At 36.1% G+C, this 12,565-nt stretch overlaps 1 protein-coding gene across 2 annotated transcripts; it reads left to right on the forward strand.

The window, feature by feature from the left end:
- Positions 1-927: 927 nt before the first annotated feature.
- LOC107869496 lies at positions 928-11,671 on the forward strand. 2 transcript variants are annotated; one of them, XM_016716030.2, is made up of 3 exons: positions 928-1,281; positions 1,455-1,554; positions 2,370-2,643. In XM_016716030.2, the coding sequence occupies exons 1-3, from the start codon at positions 1,210-1,212 to the stop codon at positions 2,510-2,512; spliced, it is 315 nt and encodes a 104-aa protein (XP_016571516.1). In that variant the 5' UTR covers positions 928-1,209; the 3' UTR covers positions 2,513-2,643. The 2 variants fall into 2 exon arrangements, 1 of the variants encoding a protein (XP_016571516.1); XR_007052182.1 differs by lacking the exon at positions 2,370-2,643 and adding an exon at positions 11,401-11,671 and having other exon boundaries at positions 973-1,281.
- The last annotated feature ends 894 nt before the right edge of the window (positions 11,672-12,565 follow it).

The following is a 12,565-nucleotide window of genomic DNA, read 5'->3' on the forward strand; positions in this document are numbered from 1 at the left end:
TATGATCAACATCTAATACATTTTAATAGGTTTCTTCCCCGTTAATTGTTGAAGTTCCAATTTTGAGACGATTTCTTATGAATCCTTCTCGGTATGATTTCATTTATCTTCGTTAGGCTCGATTGGCACCTTTGTTACCTGAATTCATCTTTTCTTTCTTCGAATTGATTTGTAAAATTTGAAATTTGTGCATTTCGCTTGAGAATTTTCATTTAATTCTTAGCGATTAATGATTGTTTGTTCATTTGGATTGACATATGTTTAAAAGTCCCAAATTCTACCAACTTTTATTGACCTTAATTCTCCATATTTGGTACTAATTTTATTCTATTTTGAAACTCTTGTTCCCTTGGTCATTAATTGAAATTGTTGTTGAATTGATGCTATTAATGTTAAGGTTTTACTTTTTAGGATGAAATTACAATCTTGCTACTTCTCTTTGCTCAATTTGATTCATGACAGTCTTGGTGTGATAAAATTGGCTATTTGTAGATTCTTCTATGGTGTATTAATTCAAATTTTGTGAAAGGTCATTTAGACTTGTCCGTCCTTAGTAAAACTTTGGTCATTTTGGAATTGCTTTCTAGCTATTTCTAGTATGTCTCCACTTCTTTAATTGACCTCGCTGTGGTACTTGACCGATTATGATATATTTTGATTAATTTACAGATTATGGAATCATGGTAGTTAATAGATTACATGCCTTGATTTGAAATTATATGATAGCGTTATTCCTCGTCTATTTTTGATAAACTCATGATCTCTTTACTTATTCTCCTACCCTTATTCGATTTGGACATATTTTCTTTATTCATTTATGATAAACTTGACCAGCCTTAGGCCTAATTGATTCACTCTATTGTTTTAAGGAAAATAAATCTCTTTGATTGATTCCCTAATTTTTTAAAAGTTGAAACCAGGCCAAGAGGCCTATTATAAAGAACAAAAATAAACAGTCTTTACAAAGCCAGGTCCAAAAGTGACCTGGTCCAAACAAAATCAGATAAAAAAAGTTAAAGACAAATAAAAGTAAAAGGCAAAAAAATCTAATGCTAAAAAGGGTAAGTGCAGAGACTCCTAAGTCTCTGGAAAGAAACTCAACCAAAGCTCGACTTCACTCCACCATTTCCATGGCTGAGCTCAGTCCAAGACCTCTATTGAGGATTTCTTTCTTCCCAAAAGCCGATCCATTGTGCTGCTGCTTAATTGATGAAAATTCATTCAAACTTTAGCTCCCGATCAGCTTCATACTCCATTTGCAAATGTACATCTTCCCTACAGGTCAGAATGCCGTTACATCCCTTGTTTCTTGTATCTCTAATGTGTACTAACTCATATTTACCTCAAAATTGATGGATTGAACCTCACTTGAGGTTAATACCACCATCTAATCTAAAGATAAAAGAGGGTTCAGACACCTTAAACAGAGATAACATTTTCTTGTCGTTTTGCAGGTGTATGCTATAGTACCAAAATATTTTGATTGTGTCAATGCGAAGCCTAGCTATATCAGACTTGATTTGTTATCGGAGGTACACCCGAATATTCTCACAGGTGCGGCTATTCAAATCTATTGAAGTTTCTTTAGTCTGAATAGTACTGGAGCTTCATATTAATTTACCTTCAATTATAGGACTTGTAACATACACCTGCATCTTCTTAGATCTCACTGATTATTTATTGTTGCTGCCATTGTTTAAAACATGCACAACTATCCCTTTGTGTGTTGTATCTTCTAGATTGCTGTAAAATCACATATTCTATCTTCTAGATTCCCTGAATATTTTCTCCCTCACTAATTCCATGATTTGTTACTATTCATTGGCTATATTCTATGATTTGTTACTATTCATTGGTTATATAAAACAGACCTCTGTTCAATATTTTTTGGAGACTTTTCCTCCCACTTAAATATACTCTTAAAACTCTTTATAAGCATTACTCTCTCTGAAGTCTTTTGTTCTGGTTTTGCCCGTGACACACATTCTCTTCATTGGTCTCTGCTCCATTTACTAAAGTCTCACTGCTTTTTTGCTGCTAACTAGTTCGTTCTCTTAATGATGCATTTAGTTTCTGTCTGTAAGTTCTTTATAACTTCAAATCTTGCATTAGTTAAGCAGTTGGAAAGCTCGAATACCTTAAGCATTCTATGGAAAGCGTTAAGGTATGTCTTGGTGCTTTGTATGTGTTTATCATTTGTGAATAAACAGAAAAACATGCTTGTAGGGTGTCAGTCTAAACTTGAACCTTACTTTCCTGAATTTGTTTGTTGTGAATCACTCCGAGTATATGCAAGTTCTCCTCCCTTATAATTTTATCATATCGTGCTCTTCTTGTTTAATTTGATATGTCTCTTTATGTTTTACAAGAACCTGAACCTCGGTTGAAATTTTTGAAGAGTTGCCTGGGATATGAAAAGCTAAACGGGTTCTTTTGCCAAAGGCCTTTTATTTTGAGATTCCATTTTGTAGTATTTTTGTTCATTGATAGGTCTGTAATAATTATTGCATAAACATGGCTATATAATAAAGAATTGGGGCTGCTGGGAAAGGGCATTAGTTGCTACTTGCTTCACTTTCTCATGTTATAAGGCTGCTTGTCGGATCTGTTTGATAATGACCTGTCACATAGCATTAACACCGACATGTTATGTTCTGTTAATTACTTTTAGACACCTGTTGTGGTCTATCTATGCAACTATACGTGATCTAGCAACTAATATAGTGACTTTAGAATCGAATATTGAACCCACAAGGACAATTCTCTTAGCAATTTACTTGATTCAATTTTCAATAATATTTCAGACAAGTGATGTGATTTATCAAGAGGAAATTATATCTTTCTAATAGTGTGCAAAAAGAATAAAATATGACACTCACGATTTTGACTAAGGTTGTAAACAATATTGAGAGAAATTTTAGGGCTACAACAATTACCACAATCATATATAATATTTATCCATTTCAATGAAATTTATTTCTCAAATTGCGGGTTTGGGGTTAAGTGTAGGATTCATAAATGCTCATCCTTTAAATCACCTATTTGAACTATTCTCACAACTACATCGTTGAGCGGGAATGTGAATTTCTAATTCAAATGCTTTAAAACTTTTATCTCATTAATAATCAATTAAGGCAAACTAGGCATATCGTTATTTCAGTTACAAATCAACCCTAACTTTAGTAAGAGATGATCTTATTTCTCACACTCTTCGTCCTATCTTTACAATCCCATGGTCAGTTCATACAAGAATTACCCATTTATTCTAATGTTGGCCAGACACAAATAGTAAGCTTAAGAACATAAGCACAATTGAATGATAAGCAAACTTCATGGATTTAAATAAAATACTAAACAATCATGTTCTATCCGTAACCCCAGAACAAGGGTATTAACTACTCATAGTTTGAGGAAAAACACAAGAATCAATGTTAAATCATACCAAAATACGAAGTAGTTGAGTTACAAAATAAAGAACCCTTATGCTCTATATTTTTCTCTCAAAAAATTGTAAACTAATGAATGCAAGTCGTCCTTAGGGTATTTATAGAGGTGGACCCTTTTGAACCCAAGCCTATTAGGACTTGGCTAAAATTTAACGAATTCCATCTACCCTCAAATCTCCGTGATATGCCATCCAATGCACAAACATGAGCTGCGCGACGCGGGCCTACCTACCTCCAAGGAGCCTAGCTGCGTGGCTTAGTGCTTTATTTAGCTACAAGATAGCCCTCGTATTTCATATCGTACTCATGCATGCTTCTCCTATCGTTTTTATTTCCTTCCAATCGTATTTATCCTGAAAAATGTTAATCATATTTTAGTTCGTCTACATCAATATGTCATAAGGTAAAAGCAAATATATGCATTTATTCTCAAAACTAGGCTAAGATATGGGTAAAATATGACACAGGTGTATAAATACGCCCAATATCACAACCCCACACTTAAAGCCTTGTTCGTCCTCGAATAACTCTTTACACTTAGGTTCAACAAGAAAGTATCTAGCATCACTAGTTGAAACAAAATACACAAGCCAATCCCGACAACGACTAATATGAATAACAGGCTTTACTATAAGAATGTCACTTTGTAACTTTGAACACATGTCTGACCATTCAAAACCTCTTAACATCAAGAATTGACTCTTACAAAATTAGCAAAATCATGCACATTACTTAACCAAGGAATCATATAAATCACCCATCTATCATTAAACATACTCTCTTACAATAATAGAGTCATACCAATATCACTCATCAACATGCAATTTAATACAAGATTGGGTGTAAGAATAGAATATCACTCATTCCCAAAAAGAATTTAGATGCAACATAAGATGAACCATTTACTCGCCCTTAGTGTAATACTCCAATAATATAAGAATATCAAAACTCAAGATCAAGTATGACTTTAAGGGTTGTGATGTAGGCTAAGGGACGAGTAGGAGCTATTTTGATTAGAAATAGCGATTAACTTTTCCAAGCACTTTAATAAACCACACTTTCTTTAAACTCACAAACTAACCTAATTTTCACCACTTTTAGGGCTTATTTGTTTCCACTTGATGAAGGTCTGAATCTGAATGGTTCAGACTTCAGACCATTAAGTGCATTTGTTTTTATTAAGATTTTATCTCTTAATAGGTCTTAATCATTCAGATTTAGAATCAAGTTTTAATAGGTCTGAAGATGTATAATGATGTTGGATAATATTCACCACCACTCTATTCATAGTCATTAGTCACCACCTCTGCCACCGCCATCATTGTCAACCGCCACCCACCACCACTAACCACCTCCACCATCACAACCACCATATACAACAAATATCACCACCAACCACTATTGTTAATTGCTACTACACCTACTACCTCTATTATTCTAATTCTATTTAACGTTACCACCACCATCATCAACCACTACCGAACAATCCCTACTATCGACCAACTCATCTATCACAACTAGCACCACCACTAACTACTACTAACACATCACAAGCTCCACATTTTCTTCGGCGGCCACCACCATTGTCACTAGTAACGCCACCTCTACCATCACTTCAATCACTATCACCGCTATAATTTATCTCTACTAACAACCATCTCCACCATTACAACTAACAATATCTCCAACTAGCACCAACACATCGTCAATCATCATTCATTCATTTTTCAGCCATCACAGTCAACAACCCCAACTACTAACATCAAGCAATGTCACATCACAACCACCACCACTATCAACCGCCACCATCATAACAGTCACTACAATACCAACCATCACAACTATCACCACTAACACTACTAATCACTAACATCAATCATTGTCACTGCAACCACAATTATAAACCATATCCACTATCACTAACAAACATAAATATTTTTTTTTCAATCAAATAAAAATTTTGTTGTATTAAATTACATACTTTTATAATATATAATTAGTTTTTTATTTGAATTGTATTTTTTATTTTATTATATATACAGATAATTTTTTTTTGTACATTCAGATGTTGAAAAACAAACAATCTTAGTCATTCGGTTTTCAGATCTAGAGACAACATCTTAATCATTCAGACGTGCATTCAGATTCAGACGTCTGAATCTTAAAAAAAATAAATGCAGGCTTATATTCATTACTCTCTTTTGTTTCCCCCAGTCTCTTTAAGCTAGATTACACATCTTTAGCAGGAAGTATTTGCTATCAACACATGATTAACTTCTTTTGATTAATTTTCCTTTTTATCATACTACTTCCCACCAATAACATAAGCTTTTTAAACACACCCATAGTAATTATTTTTGGGGTAAAAATTCACTTTTTCCTTCTTTAACTGTACATTCCTTAACATCTTAATTTTTCAACTAAAAAGCTTAGGAGTCTGGGATCAAATTACGGTCAATTAAAGAAAAGGAATAAGCTACATATGAGACTATCTAGGAATCGGCTAAAGGCTCAACAGAGCTAACTAAGATCATTGCGTTATGAGTAGATAAATTAAGGTATCAAACATGACTATCAAAGAAATGTCTATATCATCTCTTAAACTCGACATTCTTTATTTCGCTTTGTAGATATACCGAGCAAGTTCGAGACACCAATATGCAAATATGTAATAAAACTAAACCCCTCACACACTGTGCATGTTCAAATTAAGACAGATTCCTATAGATTCTCAATCAAGCAATAACAAGAATTTAAAATTAAGCTAAGATCATAAAATAGTCACAAAAATAAGCGTAAGTATCTCAAAAATAATCATTCAACTCATTAAAGCATGCCTTAAATTTAAGTCCACTTGCATCATGTAGTCATGCGGCCTAACAAGAGCACTAATATCAAATTAGTGAACGGGTTTCACTTTCTACTCACTACTTATGACTAATTTCTCTTTAAGACGGAAAAAAATTAACCCCTAAAAATTCACCAAATTAATTGATTCAAAGGGACTATACTTGGGAAAAAAATAAAAAAAAAGTTGACGAACCCAAAAATAAAACAACGAATGCCACCATTTTATAATTATGAATTACTAACTGTTACAAATCACGATTCGAATGTCATCAAATCACCACATCACCATAAGATCCATCATAATACAGTACATTACCACGCCACAGAATAGAAAAAGTAAAAAAACACATGAAGCTGATAGGAAGCCTTTCCCTCACTCAACACATAAGAAAAACATTGTCCCAGTGCAAACAAAATGTAAGAACAAACAAAATATGGGCTGAAAGAACTCTTTGGGCTCTACTCATCTTCCTTGTACTCATCTACATACTCGTCATTCTCAGCGTCAGACGTCGACTCTGAGTCAACATCAATATCAACTCTTCTCTTATCCTTATTTGTAGGCACATCATCATCTAGAGACATATGAAGTTAGGTCTAATACAACACAGAATATTTGCATGCTCACTTAGTGGGTAATCCTTCTCAAGCTTTTTCAACTCTGCATCTGTAGGGCGTCGGCCTCCACATATCATAATCAAGTGTTGCATGCCAAGCATACGACTAGTAACTCTGTAATCACGAGCATTCCTTTCATTATGGGTCAATGTGGGATCTTAAATAAGAATTGGGCTCTTTTACATATGAAACATCAATGCCTCTCAAACTTTAGGGGACCTTGTAATCCATGGGGTCTTCTCCCCCCTATGATCCTTCAAGAACCGTGTCATCAAGCCCCTAAAGTTGTACCTGTAGCTACTTTTCGCTCTTGCCTTCCTAAAAAAGGACGGACCTCAAAATTGCACCCACATTAATATCTTCATTAGTCATAATATCATAAACTAAAATTACCCAATCACAAGTGATGGTGGACAAGTGGGAGAGCAAGATCAAGCAAGCACAAACAGTTCTCAACCCGACTTTCGCTTTCTTGTTCAAGTGTGCATAAGGGAAAATGTTATGATATCCCTTGTCCTTGTGTCTTGTACACCTTGCCTATGGACCTAAAATTGCACAAAGTGTGATGAATTGAGGGCGTTTGACTTAACAATGCCCTCAATCCTCCATGATCAATATTTGGTGTTCCAAGAAAAATGTTTAAGAAACCCGCATTAAAATGCAAATTCTTGCCACAAAATTGAACATCATTTCCCCTTTGCTTGGGGAACCAATTTGCAAAAACTCATAAATTATGTCCAATTTGCAATCCCCCTAATCATTGAAGATGAAACCCATCCCCAACTACTCAATCCTAGTCAGAATGTCGAGGTATTCGACTTTCAACAACTCTCTATATCAATCTTCTCCATGGGAATATACTTCTCTACATCATTCTCATTGTACCATTTTTGCCCTTCTTTGTCAACATATTTTAGCCTAAAACGACATTGGGGTACATGCGGTACCATGGGTAGTGTGACCTAATTAGTTCGAGCCCTTTTCTGTCCTTGGCCTGAGTTGGATGCTACTCTTTTGGCTTTGCTAACCTTAGGTTTCATGGTACCTATAACATAATGAAAATTTATAAAGGGTTAGTGTAGCCCCACATATCTAACCATAATCAAGCTCTAGGGTGGTTGGAACTACCCCACACTTAATTTTTTAACCAATTCCACTAGCCTCCGTATTTAGATACTCGGTCTTCCCCTATTAACTATTATTTACTAGTGAAACTTCATCTTTCAATTGAATTCCCCACATTATTACTTTCCAAGCTATAAAGCATGTGATAAATATTCAACTTGATTTTATTACAAGCAATATCACTAGCTTGAACTCTACTTAGCACCCCATACATCATAAACAACTCACTTTCAAGAACTACAAAGAACAAAGATAATTTATCCACAAGCACTACTTTTCAATTAACTCACATTGCTTATGTAAATAATTCACGTGTAATTTGAGGCAAATCAAGTACCACAATCCAATCCACAAACCAACATTCAACAAGTTTCACACTTTAACCTTCATCTCAAAAATCAACAACCTAAGAGATATGGTGTGATCACAAGAAAAATTTAAACATCAAGTTTAAACCTGTGCTTTACACCAACTAAAGTGAAATAACAACAAACCAGCATGAATTCCACCATTATAGTTGAAAGAATAGATAAACCCACATGAATTTTTATCTATTTTAGCATTATAAACACAAAATTAACACCACTACCACCCCTAACTCCGAATTCAAACCCAATTCAAGATAAAGAATAAAGCTTTCATCACCATGAACCAAGAATAAAAGAATTTAAATCCAAAAATTTGGATTAGCAAGAGACGAATATGCATTATAGCGCAGGTATTTACTATAAAACATAGGAGCAACATGATACCTTACCTTGGTCTTGTTGATGAAGTGAAGCAAAAAAAATTGGAGTGAGTGGATTTGCTTTGCGCGTTTGGAGTGTAAAGAGGGGAGTATGCGATGCTTAGGGTTAGAAATATGGTGATTTTTAGATTAAGGGATTAAATAAAGGTAGACCGAGTTGGGCTTTGACCTGATCAAAATTAAAAAAATTAAGGCAATGGGAGGAGGGCGCAGTGTGCTGATTAATGCAGTTGACTAGATATGCAGTGCCAAGATAGATGCTCGACTAAAACAAAATGCTAATGTGAGTTGCCCCGCGACGCTGGGCTCAGTCAACGGATGGGGTCTTGGCCCGCCTATCTTGTTTTACCTATACCAAATTTTGCCTTAATAAAATTTCACTCTGAATTTAATTTTTCCAATGTTCTCCAACCCTTGACTACTTTAAAACACTAGAAAAACAACACAAATAGTTAGAAAAATTCATCGCCTCCTACCAAGAGCCTAAGTTTTGGTTGTGACACGACTCATGTAATACCCTTTACTTCTACCTAACTTAAAAATCATCCCAAAATGTTAAAAACTTGATTTAAAGGATGAATCCACTTTTATACACATGGAATTTTCAAGATTTTGACTTTTTATTGTGTGGAAAATTGAATAAGCTTTCCATTGATACCAAATTTGCCTAAATCCGGTATCGGGGCAGAAAGTTATGGTCGAAATACAGAAGGTAGTATGAACTGCCTAGGTGCGACGGAAAGGGCCGACGGACCGTCGATCTAGCGATGGGCCGTTGCCTAAACCGTCGTAGCGGAGGTAGTGAATCGACCTTCTCGCCAGGTGCGACGAAATGGCCGACGGATCGTCACCCAAACCATCGCAACCAAGGCAGAAAGATCACTTTCTGGCCTAGTACGACGGGAAGGTTGACGGGCCGTCGAGCGGGCGACAGACCGTCGCCCAAGACGTCCCAGATCCCGTTCAGCAATTTAAAGCCGTTTTATAAGGGTTTTTGGGTATTTTCCACCCTTTTTAACATCTAATTATACCAGACCAGAGCTCATAACTTCATTATTCATCTACAACACCAAATTAGGGTTTCTCTCAAAGATCAATCCTCAAAAACAAGATCCCAACCCTTCTTAAAAAAATAGAGAGATTAAAGTTTTTGAAATCCAAGAACTTCAAGAAACTTACAATTAAGGTATGTCAAGTGTTGATTCATGGGTCCCTTTCACCCATGAAGCTCAAGAATCTCTTTTCAAATTCCAAAGATTGTGTATTTATGAATGTTCATGATTTAGTTGAATTGAAATTCATGTCCATGTTGTTGTTGGGTTTTGATTCATGTTTTAAATTACATGTTCCAATGATTGATCCTAGTATGTGATGATTTGTATAATATTAATGATAAACCCTTCAAATTGCAAATTTATTTATGCAACCATGATAATTAGATGCATTGATGATGGTATAACCAAAGTGTGCTCCCCATATGTTTGATTAAATGCCTCTGTGAAGGAAAAAGTGCCATTATAGTATGAGAGTATGAAATCCCTATTCATGTACAAGTTAATGCATGTCAAGTGTTTGATGAAGTGTCTTAGTCAATGAATTATGGATATATGTATAGCCATTGTTGTGTTTTCAAACTTGTGCCATGATTTACTTTTATGCTATCGAGTCCTAGGGGTATTAATACTCGACAACTTAACTGTGTGCCTAGACCAAGTGTCAGTTTCATGATAATCTCAGTCACGCCATGATCAGTAGAATTCAGTCAGTTACATGACTCAGGAAAACTCAGAAATCTAATGAACTCAGTCAGTTAATAGAATTCAACAACCTTCCTTCAGTCCACGAAACTCAGTGAACTCAGTCCAGTTTATCTCAATATAATTAGTTCAGTGTCTATTCAGTTGAGAGTAGGATTCAGCACCTAGCGAACCTAAGGATGAGGGCACATACTGACCTTTGAGGGTGTTACCCTTAGAAGCAATTCTTGCGTTCCAGAACTATGTAGCCAGCATAGGTTGAGACATCAACATTGACAGTTGAGGGTTGATGAAGTGGATTAACATTGCCAGTTGAGGATCCCACCATTGTCCTTTGGGGACACTTCCAGATGAGGGTCACTCACAGCTTGTCCTTACTAGTGGCGCGGTATTGACACCCTTCCAATTGGGGTTACAGATTGGACCCTAACTTTATACAAAAAAGGGGCATGTCGGTTAGATGACTACTTCGCACAGTCTTTGTCTTAGTCTCACTAAAAGAACTCAGATAATTCTTTAGATTCAAGACTGTCAGATACAATCATTCAGTTCAGGACGGAACTCAGCTAGTTCCATTAGAATTAGGACTATCAGACACATTCACTCAGTTAACAGTATATCAGTTATACAAAACTCATGTTATCAGTATTCAGACTGAGTAGTCAGTATTATCACGATCTCATTTACAATTACATATTCATGCATGTATTCTTATGTAGTCATGTTCATGTTCATGTCAGTCAGTTATAGTTCATGCATATGAACCTTTGCATGTAGCTTATCTCACTTGCGTACCAGTACATTCTCATGTACTGATGCATACTTTTCTTTTGCGCTATGGTGTTTTATACCATAGGTTCAGAAGCTTGAGCTCCAGAGCATCCTTAGTAGATCAGCCATTCAGCAGACAGACTAACAGTGAGTCCTCATCATTCGAGGATGTTATTATTTGACTATTTCATCCTTTCAGTACTTAGTTTATTTCAGCAATTGGAGTTAGTTGGGGACATGTCCCATCAACTCCTTATTCAAACAGCTTAGAGGCTTTCAGACTAGCATGTTCAGACAGTTATTTCAGTTTTGCAATTATGATACCGTATTATTCAGATGTTATGTTTTATCAGATATTTGAACCTTATGGCCTTTCAGCCTTTTATTTCCGCATTTATACAGTACTTCATGTAGCGCTCAGTTACAGATATCAGTCATGGGTTAGCTCGTGGTCCTTCGAGGTCATGAGCACCGTGTGGCATTCTAGGTACCAGATTCAGGGAATTACAAACTTGGTATCAAAGCTTAAGGTTCAATAGTGTCCTAGGAAGTCTGAAAGCCGCATCCATAGAGTCTTGTGCATAGGTGTGTTGTGCGCCACATTTATTTACAGGAGGCTATAAGATGTTTTAGGAACAGTTTCCCTTCTTTTAGTATTCATGTCGTGCTAGCGAGCATGAGCTCAAATTTAACTCTCAGTCTAATTCATTTCTCCTTTTTTGTTTACAGAACATGCCTCCCAAAAGAAGAAATGAAATCAGTTAGTCCCTCAGCCCGTCCAAGCAGATCCCTTGGATGAACATGTCTCTCATGTAGAGTTCAGAGCAACATTCACTACTCTTGCTAACTCAGTTGCTGCTCAGAATGAACGGCCAGCTGCTGTTCCGGCCAACCCAGTGTCCAATACTACTGCAGCTAGGATTCGGAACTTCACTCGGATGAATCCTCCATCCTTTTTTAGGTCTAAGGTAGATGAGGACCCTTAGGAATTCCTTGATCAGGTTTCGAAGGTTACGAATATCATGGGAGTTACTGCTAGTGAGAGTGCTGAGCTAGATGCATATCAGTTGCAGGATGTGGCTCACACATGGTTCAAACAATGAAAAGTCGAGAAGGGTGTAGATGTAGGACCCATAGAGTGGGAGGAGTTTTCCATTGCTTTTCTAGATAGATTCTTTCCCCTAGAACTGAGGGAAGCTAAGATGTTAGAATTTATCAACCTCAGGTAGGACAACATGACAGTGAAAGAG

The sequence above is a fragment of the Capsicum annuum genome, chromosome 1 (genome assembly GCF_002878395.1).
Source record: "Capsicum annuum cultivar UCD-10X-F1 chromosome 1, UCD10Xv1.1, whole genome shotgun sequence".
Classification (NCBI taxonomy): domain Eukaryota; kingdom Viridiplantae; phylum Streptophyta; class Magnoliopsida; order Solanales; family Solanaceae; genus Capsicum; species Capsicum annuum.

What these genes read in the sequence shown, in the direction of transcription:
- LOC107869496 (XM_016716030.2), top strand. Translation starts at nt 1,210, where the DNA reads ATGAAAATTCATTCAAACTTTAGCTCCCGATCAGCTTCATACTCCATT. An exon ending in AATGTACATCTTCCCTACAG is followed by an intron (nt 1,282 to 1,454) that starts GTCAGAATGCCG and finishes GTCGTTTTGCAG; the next exon opens with GTGTATGCTATAGTACCAAA. An exon ending in ACACCCGAATATTCTCACAG is followed by an intron (nt 1,555 to 2,369) that starts GTGCGGCTATTC and finishes ATGTTTTACAAG; the next exon opens with AACCTGAACCTCGGTTGAAA.